The sequence below is a fragment of the Rhinolophus ferrumequinum genome, chromosome 8, assembly GCF_004115265.2.
Source record: "Rhinolophus ferrumequinum isolate MPI-CBG mRhiFer1 chromosome 8, mRhiFer1_v1.p, whole genome shotgun sequence".
Lineage (NCBI taxonomy): Eukaryota > Metazoa > Chordata > Mammalia > Chiroptera > Rhinolophidae > Rhinolophus > Rhinolophus ferrumequinum.
In genome coordinates, this window is record NC_046291.1 from 90,977,423 (window position 1) to 90,997,736 (window position 20,314).

The following is a 20,314-nucleotide window of genomic DNA, read 5'->3' on the forward strand; positions in this document are numbered from 1 at the left end:
GAGTCTTCTCTGTCTCTTGTGGGAGTCAATTAGCAGGCCAATTTACCACAAAACAGGGATGCCTGGGAGAGAGGATGTGGGGAAGTGATAAATTGTTATTAGGAATAATCTTACCTGATTAGAGCACAGACAACTTCCTATGACTTGGTCCTTAGCTTCCTTTTTTCTCTCCCTTAAGTTTTCCTCCCGTATTTCCTTCAGGCTATAACCATCTTCCTCGACTTATTTTTCTCACCTCATTCACAGCCTCCCTCAACCGCATACTTGACAGGAGGTAGGAAAAATGAGCATATGGGGACAAGAAGACATTTTCTCCAGACTGGTGTGCTATGCAACAATTTAGGACAATGAGGCAGGTTTATAAGTATTGACAGAAAATGCTTCCATTATTTATCAGTAAACAGATAAATGACAACACAGTTTTCAAATGTGTAAACACCAGATAATACTTGGAGGGGGACAGCCCTGATAGACTTGAGGGGATGACACTCAAGATTGTAGTTTTCAAACTGCAGTAATCAGACCATTGGGGGGACATGAGGATTTCCAAGGGACACATGGCCCAGATAGTATTTAACAATAAATACCCAGAGAATATTTCAAATTTTTTTATTATGACAAAAATTAAAACCGGTACATAAAATACAATAATTTAATGTACCCAGCTTCAATCCATGGCCCTTTCTTGTTTCATCTATACATCCACTGCTTCCCTCCCTATCATCATATCATTGCTTTTTTATTGAGATAAAGGTGTAAAGATGACCCCCAACAATTCCTCCCATCTCTGCACACCCATGCCATTCTTTCCATGAGAGGTGATGGAATGATCTACAATTAGATCGTAGTGACTGTTGCACAACTTTGTAGGTGTACTAAAAACCATTGAAGTGTATGCTTTAAATGGGTGAGTTGTATCGTATGTGACTTACATCTCAATAAAGGTATTTTTAAGAAGTAGAGAAAGAAAATTTCTCTAATACTATTAAAAGGCAAAAAAAAAAGAGGTAGACTCTTGTTTCCATCCTTCTTGAAACGGTCCTGGCTTTGTGACTTAGTTTCATCAGTAACAGGCAACAGAAGTGACACTGTGACTTCTGGGCATTTCCCTGAATAGGCCTTGGGGCTTCAGTTTTCACTCTTTCCGAGGCTTGAGCCACCCCAATTACCCTGCTGGAGAGAGAGGCCCAAGCAGAGCTCAGCTGTTTGTTTCAGCCGCCCCAGCTGAGATACCACACAGATGAGTGACACCACTTTGGCAACTCCAGCTGCTGTTGAGCTGCCCCGGCCATCACCATGTGGAGCAGAGACTAGCTATCCCTGCCAAACCAGACTGCTACATCTCGGGATGCTGGAGAAACGGGGGTGCCAACTCCCCAGAAGGGGCTCAATGAATATTTGTCTCTTCTCATTTCAGTCAGGGGCTCCCCACCTAATCCTCCAGTGCTTCCCCACAGCCCTGAGATCTCTGATCAGGGACAACAAGACCCTGCACCACACAAGACCCTATGCCCCCTCCTCTCTGACTTGTCTCCAGGACCCCTCCCTTTGCTCCCGCACCTCTAGCTACACTGGCTGTCCTTGAACCGGCCAAGCACATCACAAGGATTAGCTGCTCTTCCCCAAGATGTCCAGGGCTTCTCCTTCATCTATTTCAGGTCTTCATTCAAATACTACCTTCTGATTAAGACCTTCCTTCTCACCCAGCCAGTCTATCAAAAGTTACCACCGTCTTATTCCCTATCCCTATTCCCTGCTTTTATTTTTCTTTTTAGTGTTTAGCAACGCCAGACGTAAGTGTTTAACTAATTTATCTCATTTATTTTGTCTCTCCTGCTAGCCCTTAAACTGCATGAGGGATTTTTTGACTGTCTTCTTTATCCGTTGTATATCCGGTGTCTAGAACACAGCCTGGCCCATGGTAGGCACCTCCATAAATTAAACGTAGGAAGAAGGGGTGAAATGTCTCCTTGTCACAGAGGATCTCCCTGACCACACTATGTTAAACAGAAATCTCCTCTTTCCCGTTCCGGGCTTTATTTTTCTCCATGATACTTATCACCATGTGAAATGTATTTGTTGATGGCCTTTCTCCCTACTATAATAGAATGATGATTCCTTTAACAGAAGGGTCGTAAGTATTTGCCGAATGAATCAATGTCTTGAACGAATGGATGAACAAATCTAGCGGCATCTGATGCTGGGCTCCGACACCGCTAAACCGCCTTTGTGATAGGACTACTTTTGAGGCTAGCTATGGGCCTGTATCCCCTTCGAGGGTGGAGGTCTGTTGTCAGGGCTGGGTTTCCGCAACACCCCTGTTAAATCGGCGGCGGTCCCGGGGTCGCCAGCGCTGGTTCTCGGTCGGCAGACCCGGGCATCACCCCTTTAAATGGAGTCTCACCTAACCGGGCAATTTCCGGGGCGGTGTCCTTGCCCCTTTAAGAGCGGCGCGCCCCGCCTCCGGGGCGGAGCTCAGGAGGAGTTTAAGGGGCGGGTCGGAGGGCAGCCGGGGTCCTCCGGGGGATTAACGTAGGGTGGGTTCGCGCCTCAGGCCGCCATTTCTTGGCATCTCCGGAGGAGCCGCCCCCTCTTCAGACTCGCTCGGGACCTCTCCCTTCTTGTCGCGGCTGCACCGTCGTCCCAGCCCAGGTGAGCGCGAGGCCCAGCAGCCCCGGCCGCCCTCCCCGCGCCCGGCTCGCTCCAACCACCGCTCGCCGCACAGCTTCGGTGACCCCTCCTCGCCCGCTCCGGGGCTCTGCGCTCACAGCCGGTGCTGCAGCCTTGCCCCGGGACCCTCCGGCCGCCCGGAGCTTCCCGGTCTGGCCGGCAAAAGATTAAACTTGCCGAGAGGGGAGGGGCGGCGACGGCCAATAGGGTCGGGCCGCGGAGTTTCGGGCGATACTGCTCGGCGCTGCTGGAGCGGAGCGCCCGGGGCGAAGCTGGTCTACGTACGGGGCTGCCCCGCTGGCCGGCGGGAGTCTTGCTCCCGAGTAGCCGGGGGATGGGAGGGTAGGGGTGGTCGCCGGCTTGGTGGCAGCGGCGGTGGGCGCCCTTCACCTGCGAGACCGAGGCTTAGCCGTCCAGCTGGTGCGGTGGATGAATGTGGCAGGTCCGGGGAAAACCAAACCTTGAGTGTGTGTTATGGGCTTATAAGAAAAACTCGAGTTCACTTTTGGAGCTAATTTGCGTTTGACTAAAAAAACTTAAGCCACTTGGAAATTGGGAGGCAGAAGTGTTCCTAGGAATGACGAGGTCTAGAGGATCCTCCCCGCCCCCACCTGTGGCAGTGGGCGTGTTAATGATGGGTTCTTCGGCGTGTAAACATGAATTGTATTTGTCACAGTCTTTATGGTTACCAAGTCTCATGATTTCTGCTTCAGAGCAAGAGACCCACGTCTTTTAAACCGTTTGACATTTGAAATTAATATCAAAAGTTTTTTTTTTTAAGAATTAGAAAGTTACCCATAACTCCATTTCTAACATAACAGGTTTCTGAACCCTCCTAACATAGTGGATTATTTGTGCGTATAAGCTAGTTCGCAGGGTTTTCTTCTTTTTATAGGTAACTCCATTAGATAACGATATGTTGCACAGTATAACTTACGATGAATTATTGTCTTATAAATAAATTTTCTTACAGTCTCAAAAATATTTTGGGATTACTGGGAAAATATATCTTTATGGCACTTGATGCATATTGGTATATTGCTGTATTAAAAAGCAATTGCTTACCAAAGATTGTGGCCACCAGACATGTCTGAGTGTACACATTTTATGACAAAAGTTTCAGTTGTAGATATGTATTAAAAAACCCAGTTAAGTAGTAAACGCAATTTGTATTTTTATAATTGTAAAGAAAACCCTTTTGTTCATTGCTGAAAAATTAGATTAAAAACTAGTAATAATTTAAAAACCATAAGAACCCAACATCCAAAAAGTCCACTGTATCATTTTAGTATCAGACAAGTTATTTATTAAACACCTAATATGCAGATGTTTGTGCTAGCTAGGTCATAGTGGTGAATGAGTTAGATAGATTAGGTCTCTCTCCTTGTGTCTTGGGATGGAGGGAAGTACCCAGTAAAAAAGTAATTAAACAATTGGGTATTTAATTGTTTCATTAACTGTTATAAAGACAAGGCTAAGAGTACTAAAAGGGGCACCTAATCTAGACTCAGGAGTTGGGAATGCTTTTCTAAGGCAAAGACATTTCAACCAGAAATCTGAAGTTAGCCATGTAAAGTAGGAAAGGGTGGGGGAGTGTGGGAGAGGTGAAGTAGAAAAAGAACATTCCAGAAAAATGGAATAGTTAATGGAATAGAAAAAAAGCCCGCACTTAAAAAGACTCTTGGACTGAGCAGAAGGGAGTACTTAGGGAAGAGTGGGCTCCCAAGGAGGATCAGGCAGGTGGAGGAGCTGTATCAGGGAGCAAGGCCATTAAACATTTTAAAACAGGGATCAGATTTGTGGTTGCTAAAAATCTGCTGCAGCATGAAGAACGTTAAGGGAGGGGGTGGTGAATATGGGAAAGCTTCTTTTTAAAAGTAAATTTTAAAAACTTATAACATGTTCATATATTCTTACTATGGACGACTTAAGTACTTCCACGTGACCCTCTCCAGAGATAGCCTCACTTAACAGTTTGCATGTCCTTCTAATCCTTTGTGTGAGATGTAAGTGTGTGGCTATGTATATGTGTTTCCCACCCCAAATGTGAGATAAAACTGTATTCATTTTTCTCTGATTTCATTTTTCATTTAGGAAGTTTGTTTTTCTGTGTCTAAGTTGTATTTTAAAAACAGCTGTGCTGTATGCCATTGTATGTACCATAATTTAACTACTTGCATGTTAATAGACGTATTTAAATTTTTCTTAAGTTAATTCTGCCCTGAAAAATCCTTGTTTCTACAGCTGGAAGCGTATGTGGCACTATTTCTTTAGGATATCCTACCAGAAATAGAATTGCTGAATGAAAGGGTATTTAATGCATATTAAAATTTTGTTAGTGTGATCAAATCCTCCTCCAAAGAGGACAGTGTGTTGTTTTTCCTATATCCTTTTTAACTGGCTGCCTGTAGTCTTTTATGTGACAGACAATATGATATTTTTTAAATTTGGATTTCCTTGGTTACTGTTGAAGTTGAACAGCGTAGTGAATATTTTCATTGCATATCACGTTTTAGATCTTGTTTCTTCGTATCTTGCCCACTTGTTTCTCTGTTTGGTTGTTTATCATAATGAGTTGTGATAGTTCTTTATTAAACTGCATAGTAATCCTTCACAAAAAATTTTTTGCCAAAAAATGTTTAAAAGTCCTTCACCCTAACATACTATTTGTTTCCATCTAGTATTCATTTTTTTTCACTTTAAATCTTTAGTCTAATGTGAAATTTATTTTCATGTAAGTTTGTTTCATATTTTTTGTAAAAAGAACTTATTTGTAGAATTGGTTTTATAGTTAAAAATACAGTTATTGAAATTCTGAATCTGAAAGAAGCTGTGTTTTTCCTTAGCAGGTTAACTTGCCTTGTGTAGTGAGTCAGTCTTTTCAAGGTGTAGAATAAGGGGAAGGTCAGAAAACTTGTTTTATAGTTTGTTTCCTAGGAACAACGAAGTTGTAGTGCATTTTGAGCAGTTTTTCCACTTAAAAACACTTTTTTATTATGGGAAAATTCAACATATACAGAAGTAGTCGGAAGAGTATAATAATCCCCCATGTACCCATCATCCAGCTTTAACAGTTATCTGGCCAATTTGTTTCATCTCTATTCCCAGTTAGCTCCTTTGTATTATTTTGATGTAAATACTAGACATCACATCATTTCTTTCATAAATATTTCAATGTGTATTTTCAAAAGATAAAGACTTTTATTTAAACTTATCTTTAATACCACTGTTTTACCTAGAATAAAAATGGCATTAATTTATTCCTAGGTTATCATAAATAGTCCAGTCAGTGTTCAAATGTGTGTGTGTAATTTATATCATTGGGAAGTTCAAAAGTCAATGGTCATGGCTTTGCTAGTTTACATAATTACATAAGAATATGCATGTTTGTAAAATGAGGATATAATCCTCAATTTAGATAGCTATTGAATTATTTTTGACTATGTGGATGTTTTATTTTTTCAGCTTTTTTATTATTAACAAATGCATCTAGTTTAAAGCATCAACTGGTTATGCAAGACTTGTTACAAGTTATATATTAGGTTGGTACAAAAGTAATTACAGTTTTTGCAATTGTTTTTAACCTTTTAAACCACAATTACTTTTGCACAAGCCTAATACATTAATGATAAATGTGTGACTTAAAATTTTTTATTTTGAAATCATTTTAATCTTACGTAGAAGTTGTAATAATAATACAGCGAACCCATTATACTTTTCACCTTGCTTCCCCCAATGATAACATCTGACAACTTAAAACAAAAAGTTTATTTGAATTAGGATCTAAAATAGGTGCACACACGTTTGATTCGCATTTTAAGTCTCTTTTAATCTGTAGTTTACTTTGCATCTATTGATTCCCCCCTTGCTATTTGTCGAATAAGCTGAATTTTAAAGAAAATAAATTCATGTATGTTTTGTTTGTATTTTCATTCAGCTTCTTTTTAGCTGTGGTCTTTGATAATTTCTTTCTTATCGCTGAAATGTGAGTTTTACGTGAAGGGTGCTATGATGTAATAGAGACCACGATTTGGAGTCAGGAAATCAGAGTTTGAACCCCTTTCTTCACTATTTACTAAATAATGGACTTGGCCAATTGTTTAATTTCTTTGACCCTTGTCGTGAAGATAAGACAATACTTTGGGGAGTTTTTCTGAGGAACGAGTAAGATTATTTAGTAAACATTTGTTGCACTTGATGATGAAATGTGCTGGGTAGGAATTATTTCCTCAAGGGGCTTACAGTAAAGCAGACAGACATGTAAATGAATAATTAAAATCTGATTAGTGAAACTAAAATATTTTCAAGGTTCAGTGGAACTGTTTCTCAGGAGAGATACAGGTGGAGTTGAGTTAGAAGGAGTCAGGAGGGAGTCTGTGACATAAAGTCCTTAGAAGTCTGGGATAACAGGTATGACCTTTCATAGGCAGCTGAAATGAGACCGGATAGCAAGGTGCAAAGGGAGCAGTGCCTGAAAATAAACCTGGAGAGTTAGAGACTGGGGCCAGATGTTATGTATGAGTGCTTTGTAAACTTAAAAAGCTGTCTAAAATTAGGATCTAAGCAGTGAACATATAAATGACAAGTATTATGGCTTTGCTATTTTACCTAATTATTTAGGAATATCCATACTTGTAATATGTGTACAATAACCTTTAATTTATAGACGTTTATTTTTTGTGGTAGTATTTATTTTAAATTAGCTTTTACTTTTATCAAGTTTGTAAATGTATCTACTTGAAGGAATCGTCTAATGGGAAGGCTTATTTTGAAAATCAGCACTGTTCTGAATTTTGATCTATCCTTAAGGCAACCAGTCACATTTTAAATAACATGTTCTTATTGCTGCTTCTTAATTTTTAGTTTTGGGAATTATCTGTTGAATTCCTACTAGGCAAGATGAGGAATTAGTTCTCCACCTATACCTATATTATACACCTTCACTCAGTTACAGTTACTTTATAGATATAGTTAGATCAATAGGTACTGTTTATAGTATTGTGACTAAACTATTAGTTGAGTCATGTAGTGTACTGTGATTACTTTCCCTTTTCTGCACAACTTCTCGTTTTCTCTGGAATTAATAATTATTTTTTTATTTATTTGTTGACTTAGTTATATATACTTATTTTTCTCAAACTCTTAGGTTTGTAAATTTAAATAGGATAGCAAGGTAGTTTTTATGGTATTTCCATTTTATGGGTGCTGTATTTTTAAAATTACCAATACCTGTTTTAATTATTTTGATTAACCTTAATGTTCTGAATAGAGATAAGGAAAGAAGTAACAATTATTAGATGTTATAAAGAATCATTTGAATTAAGTAGTAATATAAAATCTGTAAGTAATAATAGAATATTTGATAAAAACTTATATTTGAATTACATTTGTATTTTAGTTAAAATAGGTGATTATTTTTGTATTGTTATGAAAGCTCAGAAGAGAAACGGAACTTTTTAGGATTATTATCATCAAAGGATACCTTTAATGTATGGCATCGTCTCCTCAGGTTTTTAGGGGTGTATGCCTATTTTGCATATAATTTATTGATTCAGAAGACCTGATCAACTTCATAAATGTTTGCCCTCTCCTATCAGATCAGCTCCGTATAAAATAGTCCAGTAAGTTTAGAAATGCTGTAAGTCATAGCTCTATTTTATGTAATGTCTTTAAAAACTTTGAAGTAGCCAGTTATAATTATTTTTTTCAAATTTACTTGCCCAGGAGCCCTTTTAAATAATCTACTAATGTCCACAGGACTTTAGTCACATAAGACCATTTGGCTGACTGCAAATTGTGGGGAGTCTTCTGATACCTTTTTCTCTCCGGTTTTGTAGTGACAAAATGCTGAGCTTCTTCCGCAGAACACTCGGGCGTCGGTCAATGCGTAAACATGCTGAGAAGGAACGACTCCGAGAAGCTCAGCGAGCTGCCACACACATTCCTGCAGCTGGAGATGCTAAGTCCGTCATCACGTGCCGGGTGTCCCTCCTGGATGGTACTGATGTCAGTGTGGACCTGCCGGTACGTGGGTCTTGCTGACAGGCAAATACTACTGTGTGAGATCACTTTCCTTGCGCTTTCTACTTGATAACTTCCCGGGGGAATTAGGTAATACGTGGTAGTATGGGTCAGGCCCGGTAACATACAGGTACAGGAATCAGGTAACCTGAGGTACCGGCATGATAGTATTTCTCTGGAATTATGGGCAGTGACCTAAACACTTAAATAATAGGGCAGTTAATGGCGCGAGTCATTTGTGTGCGTGTTTATGTTCTTTACGATGGCAGTATGTAGTGTACGGTGGTGGATTTCTTACCGTACTTGTTGAGCAACTATTAAAGCAATGAGAATCTTTGGGAACCAGAACGATACTTACACGTATACCGTAAGACTTTTACTTCTCTGTGCTTTTCTGTACTTTTCAAAACGCTCCGCTCTTTTCTTAACACAAATCCGTCCTCCACAGTTTGGTATGCGTGCAGAAATTGTCATGAAGTGAGGAAAAGGGCTTTCTTCGTATCCCTCAGCTCTGACTGCCTATCTCTTTGCTCCCAAAGTCGATTGCAGGGGAAATTTTTCATACACTGTAATCTTTATTCCAAGACAGGATGTTATAATTACATTCAAATTTTGGGTAGATTTTTTTGCAGTTATGAATGATTCTAACTCACAGTGTGAAACAAGCCAATATATTTGAAAGGGGTTAACTTATTTCTTACAGCATTTTTTTTTGAGGGGTGGGGAAGGTAGGCATATGGCTTTGCGGGAGTTGAGTTTCTTTCTGAGCTATTGACTAATGCCAAATCTCTTTCTCATGTCTTTGTTCTGCGCTAAAAGATTTCCATAACTAAGCTGTAAAATGTGCGTTGATGTAATCATCATTGGATGTTCAACAATGTCTTCCCTCCCCATAAACTCTCTTTAGTACACACTCATTTACCCAAAATGCAGCTTTAAAAAAGTCTTTTTGTGCGAAGCGATAGCCTGGGTGCTGAAATAATGCATAATTGAATAAGCTCTGCAAAGCCTTAAAGTCACAGAGTGAGTGATTAGGGAATTGGATAGTTTGTTTAAATGACTATTCTGATTCATTGAATAACTTAGAATGTACTAGGTATGTACCTTATACATTTTTAAAATAATGGAATATAGAGTTAAAGACATAAGATTTCTTAAAGTGTTTTAAAATAACTGTTATGACTATTTATTATCTTTTTACATTAGACTGGACATTTTTTGGGTTGTTGACTCTGGAAGACTTTGAGGCATTTTAATTTTCTTCCTGTAAGGGCTTCTTGAGGGTTTGTTAGACATTCCAATACGTGATACTTTGTGAGGATAGTTTTCGTATTTGTTAAGTATCTTAAGAGTTTTGTGTACTATTCCATTAAAATATCATTAGATATGTGGTGAAAAGCTTGAGATTGCTGAGTAAGAGACTGGAAAGAAGTTTCATATTACCTAATGTTTGAAGTATGAAGTCTCAGGGTTGTTGATGGAGAGGCTGATACTAGGAAAGTAGAATTTGTAGGAGCTTTTTAAAAAAAAGGCAGTGTAGTGTGGAGGAGAAACAGCACTAGGTTTTAAAGGAGTGGAACAAATGGCTAGTGACTGGTATAGAATGGTTTCCTATGCTTGGTATGCTCGATAGGCTGTATGTGATGCTTGATTAAGGCCAGAAATGCAAGCTGGCCTCTCTCATTGCAGACAATTGTAGTGAAAAAGCCAAAAGTTTTAGATTTGACTCTTTGTGGAACTAGAACAATTGGCTTTTCAGCTCTGCAGGTGAAATCCTAGAGTTAGTAAGCTAACTCGAGCTGCTTGCATGGATATAAAATGGTCATTGGCCCGCCAACTAAACTGCCTTACTAAAGAAAAAATAGGCCAGAGGAATATTAATTTCTGAGAAGAAAAGGTTTTCCCTTTTTCTGATTTTGCTTCTCAACCAGTCTAGTGATTCTGAAAAGATTTAGAAATGATTTTGGAAATTGAAGGAAGCACATACTCACTTCCCATTAGGCTTGGGGTTACTAGTGATTGTTGCAAGCCAGCGTGGAACTATGATTGCCCAGGCAATATGTAAGGGATTATTTGTGATTAAATAGAGTAATTTAAATCTATGGATTTGAAATTAACATGTAAAAGTAGTAAGGGTCATTTTCTTCTTTCTGCTTTTCTTTCAATTTTCCCTTTTCTCAAAATATTGAGGGAGGGATTTAAAACTCTGCTTCCTTTTCTTTGTTTAAAAGAACTAATGGTGAGAATGCCTTTCAGTGAATGGTAAAGGCATCAGGTAGAAATTTCTATCTGGTTTAAAATTTTCCCTTTGAAATGCCACATTAACTCCTTTTATTTATGAGTTTATTAGTGTTTAGTAAATAGTCTGTCTTATAAAATTCTGCATCTCCTATGTTTTAAGGAAATATTTGATTAACCAGTAGATAATTTTATATACCTACTTTGCTGCTGTAGATGCTGAAGTCTTTTTATTGTATAAACCACGTATAGTTATACCTTTAAATAAAAGAAAAAACATTATGTTCACAAATTGGAAGACCTAATATTGTTAAGAGGGCAGTACCCCCAGAACTGATCTACAGATTCAACACATGCCCCAGTAAAATACAAGGTGACTTATTTGTAGAGATTGACAAGCTGATTGTAAAATTTATATGGAATTGCAGGGAACCCAAAACAATATTGAAAAAGAACAAAGTAGTAGGACTCATACTTCCCAGTTTTAAGACTTCCTGTAAAGCAGTGGGTGTGCTACCGGCACAAGGCTCGATACATACAGATCAGTGGAACAGGCTAGAGAACCCAAAATACAGCCATACGTCTGTCATTTGATATTTGGCAAGGGCGCCAGAACCGTTCACTGGGGGACAGAAATAGTTTTTTCAACAAGTGGTGCTGGGAGAACTGGGTAGCCACATGCAAAAGATTGAGGGTGGAACCTTACCTACACCATATAGAAAAATTAACTCAATGAATGAAAGACTTAAGCAGAAGAGTTAAGACTATAAAACTGTCAGGAAGAAGAAAATATAGGGATAAATTTCCATGACCTTGGATTTGGCACCAGTTTCTTGGATATGTCACCAAAAACATGAACAGCAAAAGGAAAAATAAATTAGCCTTTATCAAAATTAAAAACTTTTGCACCTCAAAGGACACCATCAAGAAAGTGAACACTTTCACAAAAATGGGAGAAAGTATTTGCATGATTATGTATCTAATAAACTTGTGTCTGGAATATATAAAGAACTGTTTTAACACAGTAGTAAAAAGACAAATTACCCAATGTAAAAATGGGTAAAGGATCTAAATGGACATTTCTCCAAATAGGGTATACAAATTACCAATGAGCACATGAGAAGATCCTCGTAAGCATTAGTCACCAGGAAATGCATTAAAACCACAACGATATACTACTTACTAGGAAGCTAAAATAAAACTGTCAGATAATAGCAAGTGTTGGTGAAGATGTGGAGAAATCTGGGTCCTCTTGCACCACTTTGAAAGTGCATCTGCTTTGGAAAACTGTCTGGTTGTTCTCAAGTGTTTTGAGAGATTCTCTGTTGAGATGTCAGATTTCTGTTAAATTGAGCATTGTTAGCATCAGGACCTTGCAGATGCCTTGCATTCACTATTGGTTGGTCTTCAGTTCGCCTCTATTAAGGAGTCAGGACATAACCGAGAGAAGTGTTTTATTTTGAGGAGGCAGCTCCCCAGTTGGAAGAAGTCCATTATTTGTTTTCTCTGAACACAACTGTCCTGTTTCAAGAGGCTGGCGAATGATGCTTTGGCAGAGTAAGGATAAGAATAATTTTTTTTAAAGTCGTGCTTCCCTTTAGTCTGAAGCAAATAAAGAATGTTGAGGGAATATGAGATTGATTCTAGGAATGTACCTTAGAATTAAGGTAATGGAAGTATGTAAGTTTGGTACGAGATAAGTGAATGCTGCAGATGATTTCTGTGGCTTTCTGCTATAATTTAGAAATATTTTGTGTTCCTTTTAGGGTCATTGCCATTTACAAAGTTTTGCATAATTGCTATTTGCTGTTTAAGTTTGTTAGCGGTGCTTTGTGACTTAGTTATTACAAGTATGATTTAAAATCAAAAGTTCTTTATCATTTACAGTAATAATAAATCTGTCTCTTCCCTTCCTTGGTCCGTATTTTTTTTTTCATGTTAATAGAACAGATATGTTCAAATATTGAATTTGTCTTATTTGCCTATGTGAGTTTAAGATTTCATGGTCTTTTGCTGATTTCTATCACATTGTTGTTGATTTTTTCTCTTGTTCACTTTAGCCACTGAACTTGCTGTTCTTGGAATAAGCCAGCTGCTGGCTTCTCCCCCAAGATTAACCCCTGAAGGAAAGATCGTAAAATCAAATAAATACAAAGAACAATTAGAAAGCCCCAGGGAAAGAGTGTTGGCACTGGGGGTGGTGTGTGCATGCGCACTTGCTCCCAGTGGTGGCGGCAGCTGTGGAGGCGGGTTAGGGGGGTCGTGGAAGTATAATTGGGGCGGGGGGGGGGCGGGGGGCGCAGCCATTTGAATTCAGGTCTTGATCCTAACATGCCCATTGTTGCCTTGATAAGTAGTATCTGCCCCCTGCCTGAGTGGGGTGATAACAGCGACTCAGGCAGTGGGTGCAAGTGTCCCCAAAAATGATAGTGCTCCCTAAAGTTCCCTACCTCTAAAATTCCTCACCCCTAAAATTCCCTTCCCCTCTTTTGTTAAACGCTTTGGGAGTGGTGAATTATAATAAAAGAAATGTATCCTTCCCAATGTTATTTTACTTTTCCCTTGGTGATGGATTGCTTTTGATGGATTGTTTGTTGAATGGGAAGTGATTAACTGGTTTTTTAATTCCTCCCTAGGGCTCCTCTGTACCCCTACTGATTTCTCAGAGCTAAATGGAGCTGATACAGACTTAGGTTGAGCTCTTCCTCTTGTTCTGGTGATCCACAGAAAGTAACTCATTCCCAATGAATATGGCCAAAATAAGGAGATGTTTTGTGCGCAAGCATTCCAAAAGTCAAATAACAAAAGATCCCATACTGTATTGCAGATAGCACTAGATGCAAAGACAGATGGGAAAAAAGTCGAATAACATTTCTAAAATATAAGGGAAAATATTAGCAATATGAAACAAGAATGAAAACTTACTTAAAAGGACCAAGTGGAAAACTTAGGTATGAAAAGTACAACAACATTCAATGGGATAAAATTAATATGAATTAAGATAAAGGACAAACTAGGGAGTTGGAAGGTCATTTATATGAACTTTTTCTGTAGGAGGAAAGAAACTACAAAATAGGAAGCATAAGAGAAAAATTATGGAAGAGTAGAAGTTCCTTTCCCCCTATGATAAGGAATAAAGCAAGGATGCCTGCTTTCACCACTTCTGTTTAGCATAGTATTAGAATTTGTAGCCAGAGCAATTAGTCAGAAAAAGAAACAATAGGCATCCACATTCTAAAGGAAGAATAAGATTATCTCTGTTCAAGATGACATCATTTAAAAAATCCTGAAGATTCCCACCCCCGACATATATACAAGAAAAAAACTATTAGAGCTAATAAATGAATCTAGGAATGCTGCAGGATATATTATCAACCAATAAAAATCAATTGTACTTTTAGACACTAGCAATGAACAATTCAAAACAAATTAAGAAGATCCATTTACAACAGTATCAAGGGGAATAAAAAGGAATAAATTTAATCAAGATAGGAAAACACTTTTGTAGCTGTACCTTGTTTTATGTGCTTCACTTTATTGCTCTTCATAGATAGTGCCTTTTTTTTTTTTTAAACAAATGAAGGTTTGTTTAAAAACCACCTGCACCAGCAAAAAGAGTACAACTCACTGATGGCTCATATGATGGTTAGTATTTTTTAGCAATAAAGTGTTTTTTAATTAAGGTACGTAAATTGTTTTTTAGATATAATGCTATTGCACACTTAATAGACTACATTATAGTGTAAACATAACTTTTATATGTGCTAGAAAACCAAAAAATTCATGTAACTTGCTTTATTGTGATACTCGCTTTATTGTGATACTCGCTTTATTGTGATACTTGCTTTATTGCGGGGGTCTGGAACCATATCTCTGATGTATGCCTTACACTGAAAACTACAAAACATTGCTGACAGAAATGAAAGAACATCTAAATAAATAGTAAGGTATCCTATTTTCATGGATTGGAAGACTTAATATTGTTAAGATAGTACCATCCAAAGTCATCTATAGATTCAATGTAATTTCTACCAAATTCCAAGTTTTTTATGGACATAGGAAAGTCCATTCTAAAATTCATATGAAATTTCATGGGATTCCAAATACCCAAAACAGTCTTGAAAAAGAAGAAAAAGTTGGACTCGCTTCATTTCAAAATTTACTACAAAGCTATATAGTAATCAAAATAGTGTGGTTCTGGCATTCATACAGACGTATAGACAATGGAACAGCGTAAAGAGTCTAGAAATAAACCCACAAATAATATAGTGAAATAATTTTCCACAAAGGTGCTAACACCATTCAGTGGGTGAAAGTAGGAAAGAGGTTATCGAGTTGAGGAGAGGGGGTGTGAGGAGTGGTTGTTTAATGGGTAGAGTTTGTGATTGGGATGATGATTGAAAAAGTTGTGGAAATGGATAGTGGTGATGTTTGTACAACATTGTGAATATACAAAGGGTGCCAAAAAATGTATACACATTTTAAGAAAGGAAAAAACTGCATTAAAATTATGCTGATGGGAACCACTTTGAGCACTTCTTGTAATTGCAGAAGTCAAATGTGACTTGTATTCATTTTTTGTTATCAGTATATTTGAGTATTACAATTTTAATACAGTTTTTTCCTTTCTTAAAATGTGTATACATATTTTTGGTACCCTCAGTATTTAATGGCACTGAATTGTATATTTTAAAATGGTAATTTTATCTTAAAAAGAGGAGAAATGGGGGCTGATACTTATGTGGGGTCAGTGTATTAGAAGTTCCCTTGTGGTTGGAGAACTTAGGCATTAAAAGTAATTTCATGAACAAGTTAGAAGAGGACGTTGTGATAAGAAGTTGGGGTATCTGATTATTGATCTGAGAGGTGACATTACAGGTACAATCTGGATGTGATGTGTAACGTTTGGGGAATTTGAGTTTGGGAGACAGAGCAAAATTCAAATTCTAGCCTTGTCATGTTTTTAGCTGTGTAATTTTGTCATATTACTAAAGCTTTCTGAATTTTTGTCTATATTATGTATTTGTTAAATGGACAAATAAGCCATAATCATCAAGGTTATTGATTAAATGACTATATGTTTTAAAAAAAAAAAAAGTAAAAAACCCAAAAGTGCCAGTACTTAGGCAGGAAACTTTAAATGTCAAAAATAGAGGAGGAAATATTTGAGGAAATAGTAGAGATTGATTTCCCAGAAATAAAGAGAGATTAAAAATGCCCCGTAGAATACCAAATAGAATTTAAAACCCACACCTACACACATTATAGTGCAATTTAAGACTTAGAGACAGAAAAGTCTAAGGCTTACCAAGACAATAATATTAAGGAACAAGACTCAACTTGACATCATACTTTTTAACAGCAATATAGACTATAAGATGATAGAGTAATATATTTCAAGTATTGAAGAGATTATTGAAAGAAAATAACTTTGAACCTTGAATTTTTATATCCAGTAAATTGTCCTTCAAGTAGAAGAGCATGATTAAAATGTTCTCAAACACAGAAGACCATTGAAGATCAGCTATACAAAGGCCCACATGGGGAACATTTCTTGAGGAACAATTCAAATGAGTAGAGAAACAAATCCAGCAGATGCTACTAGATAAGTGTAATGTACACGTGTAAGACGTGTAAAGAATGATCAAAGACCGAAGATTGTTGTCTTTAAAAAAGCCACAACCAAAGAAAAGAAATAGAGGAAGTTTATTCATAAGACATGATAAGGATTGGGTGGAGGGGAGATTGGGGATATGAGGGCACGGTGAAGTTCTCATCTTGATAAAGGGATAACATTTTCATTTATCAAAAATAAACGTTGTGGGGGCCGGCCCAGTGGCTCAGGTAGTTGGAGCTCCGTGCTCCTAACTCTGAAAGCTGCCGTTTCAATTCCCACATGAGCCAGTGGGCTCTCAACCACAAGGTTGCCGGTTCAACTCTTCGACTCCCACAAGGGATGGTGGGCTGTGCCCCCTGCAACTAGCAACTAGATCTGGAGCTGAGCTACGCCTCCACAGCTAAGACTGAAAGGACAACAACTTGAAGCTGAACGGCACCCTCCACAACTAAGATTGAAAGGACAACAACTTGAATTGGAAAAAAGTCCTGGTAGTACACACAGTTCCCCAATAAAGTCCTGTTCTCCTTCCCCAATAAAATCTTTAAAAAATTAAAAAAAAAAATTAAAAAATATAAAGGATGTGGAGGGGTGGCCAGTTAGCTCAGTTGGTTAGAGCATGGTGCTGATAACGCCAAGGTTGCCAGTTCGATCCCCACATGGGCTACTGTGAGCTGCGCCCTCCTTAAAAAAAAAAGAGAAAGGATGTAAAAAGAAATGCAGAAAAAACAATGGACAAGTTGAAATAATAAAGTCAGTTCAAAGGCAAAGGTGTTTATTTACAGGAAATACTCTATTAAATCATAATTTAAAATTATGTAGGGGAAAGGGCAAGAATTAGATGTATATGTAAATGAAAATTAAGGATCCTAACAAAGCTTTTGCTTACGAGGGTTATACCTATCCATTGTTACCATATTAGAAATTAAAACTGAAATTTTAAAAATATTTATTGATTAAAAAATATCAATAATATACCCTTTGTATGTTAACTTAAGTAACATTTTAATGAAAAATAACTATTATGTTAAACAACAAAAGAATTTAGTGAGAAAAGTAGCACTGTTTTATATACTTTTGCAGATCTCTTTAAATGTCTGATTTAATAAAACATACTTAGAGTCTCTTATCTGCTTCTGCATTCACTTTGTTGCAATATGTTATTTTGATTGAGGTACATGAGGAGAATCTTAGAGCCTTGTGGATCTTTTGCAAGGATCTGGGGAACCCTCGGGTCTCATTTTAAGAACTGCTTTTTCCATAAACGTTTCTTTGCTACTCCCTCCCCACCCCCCAAGTCGTTTTCTCATTGTCCCATATTCCTTCCCACCTTCCATTTCTGTTTTTTGCTGTTTCCTACCTTATATTCTTCTCCAGTTTCAGGCTAATGTTCAAGTCTTCACTGATGATTCTAGTCTCTGACTATGTTCTCTAAAATCTATTGGCAAATAGAATTAGTTCCACATGATTTGTGCTTAAGTATTCTAAGTTTTTTTTGTTGTCTCTTTCCTGTTACATTATAAAGCTCCTTTTTAAAGCAGAGAGTCTTAAAAATTGACAAAACAAAACCAGAATTTCTCCTTATACACAGTGTTAGGTACAAAGTAATATTTGATGGTTGATAGGAAGTAACATTCTCCAGGGAAGCACATAAAATAACAAATTCTCTTTTGGCCTTAAATGGTTTATTGGAAAACTGTAGTATCTTACCCATTATCTACTACATGGTAATAATACTTTTGGTATTACAAATAATGCTTTTTAAAAAAGAGATCTTGTATAACTAAAACCATCTTCAGTCAGGCTTGTTGTTCTCATAAGCCACTTACTGACTCATTTATTTTCTTACCATTTCAGAAAAAAGCCAAAGGTCAAGAGCTGTTTGATCAGATTACATACCACTTGGACCTTATTGAAAGTGACTATTTTGGACTGAGATTTATGGATTCAGCACAAGTAGCAGTGAGTAGCTATTTTTCGGGAGATTCCAATATGGGGCAGAAGTGGAAAATTTCAGACGACACGCTGAGTGTTACAAGACTATATATTCTTAATGCGTTCTTTTTTTCCTCTGATTTTCGTATTATGGTCTGAAACTTTGACTCCTTGCTTCAGAATAACTTGAAGTGTTTGTTTAAAAAAAAAAAAAAGCAAGTTCTGGCACTAATCCAAATTATTAGAGCATGACCTTTGTGGATGAGGCTTGGAAATCTGTCTTTTTAATAGCCACTGGGTTGTTTCTTGGGTCTGCCAGGCCTTCTCCATTATAGTTATTCTTTTATTCTTTGTAATTAAACATTTTTTTCCTGTGGGCAGTTACTTTGAGATTGTTCCTCATCAAACTTTGTATTTATTTATTTATGAACTAATGGAGTCCTATTTTATGCAGTGGGTCATAATCTATCACTATCAGTTATTTTGATAATCAATTTTTCCCAGGTTTGGCAACTGGGAGCCACTTCAAGATGGCTTCTATAACATGCACCCGTCATTCTTCGAGCATATCCTGACTTTCTGGCCCAAGAAGATGTTCATTTTGTATTTCCCTGCTCTAGCCATGAGCTTTTTGGTTATGTTCTCTGTATCTGTGACTTTGTTTCTGTTTTGTTTTTTCATTTATTCTGTTCTCAAGATTCCACATATAAGTGAAATCATATGGCATTTATATTTCTCTGCCTGACTTACTCCACTCAGCACAATACGCTCTTACCTCTAGGTCCATCCATGTTTTTGCAGATGGCAAGATTTCATGCTTTTTTTATGGCTGAGTGATGTTCCATTGTATATATGTACCATGTCTTTTTTATCCATTTATCCATTAACGGGCACCCCGGTTGCCTCCGTATCTTGGCTGTTGTAAACGATCCTGCAATGAACATATGGATGCACATGTCGCTTCGAAGTAGTGTTTTGATTTCTTTTGGATAAATAAATACCCAGAGGTGGGATTACTGGGTCCTTCTTTGTCACTTGTTATAATCTTTGTGTTTTGAAGTCTATTTTGACTGGTATAAGTATTGCTACCCTACCCCCCTTTTTTCCCCTCATTTCCATTTTCATGAAATATCTTTTTCCATCCCTTTGCTTTCAATCTGTGTGTGTCTTTTGATCTGCAGTGAGTTTCTTGTAGGCAGCATATGTTAGGGTCTTGTTTTCTTATCCATTCAGCTACCTCATCTTTTGATTGAAGCATTTAATCCATTTATATTGAAAGTGATTATTAATAAATATGTAGTTGTGCCATTTTATTTTTCATTTTTTAAATTTTAATTTGTTTTTCTCAGTTGCAGTTGATACTAATATTATTTTATATTACTTTCAGGTGTACAGCATAGTGGTTAGACATTTATATGATTTATTTAGTGGTTTCCCCCCAGTTACTCTAGTACCCACCTGGCCACATAGTTTTTGCAACATTATTGACTATATTCTTTATGCTATGCTTTATATCCCGTGAATGTTTTGTAACTACCAATTTGTATTTCTTAATCCCTTTACTTATTTCACCCAGCTCCCAAACTTCCGTCCCCTTTGGCAACCATCAGTTTTTGCTCTGCATCTGTGAGTCTGTTTTGTTTGTTCATTTATTTTGTTCTTTAGATTCCATGTATAAGTGAGATCATGTGGTATTTGTCTTTCTCAGTCTGGCTTATTTCACTTGCATAATACGCTCTATGCCCATCCATGTTTTCTCAAATGGTAAGTTATTTTGTTTTTATGGCTGAGTAATATTCCATTTTGTGTGTATGTGTGTGTGTGTGTGTGTGT

At 37.4% G+C, this 20,314-nt stretch overlaps 1 protein-coding gene across 3 annotated transcripts in view; it reads left to right on the forward strand.

Annotated features, from left to right (window-relative positions):
- The first annotated feature begins 2,483 nt into the window (after nucleotides 1–2,483).
- Nucleotides 2,484–20,314, forward strand: part of EPB41L5 (erythrocyte membrane protein band 4.1 like 5) — a 132,249-nt gene continuing 114,418 nt past the window's right edge. For 2 of the 3 annotated variants that reach the window (XM_033112243.1, XM_033112245.1), the window contains exons 1-3: nucleotides 2,484–2,652; nucleotides 8,508–8,694; nucleotides 18,404–18,508. In XM_033112243.1, coding sequence (XP_032968134.1) covers nucleotides 8,515–8,694; nucleotides 18,404–18,508 — 285 coding nt within the window. In that variant the 5' untranslated portion in view covers nucleotides 2,484–2,652; nucleotides 8,508–8,514. Of the gene's footprint in view, nucleotides 2,653–3,021; nucleotides 3,113–8,507; nucleotides 8,695–18,403; nucleotides 18,509–20,314 lie in introns of those variants that run through there. The other variant, XM_033112244.1, reaches the window with a different exon arrangement.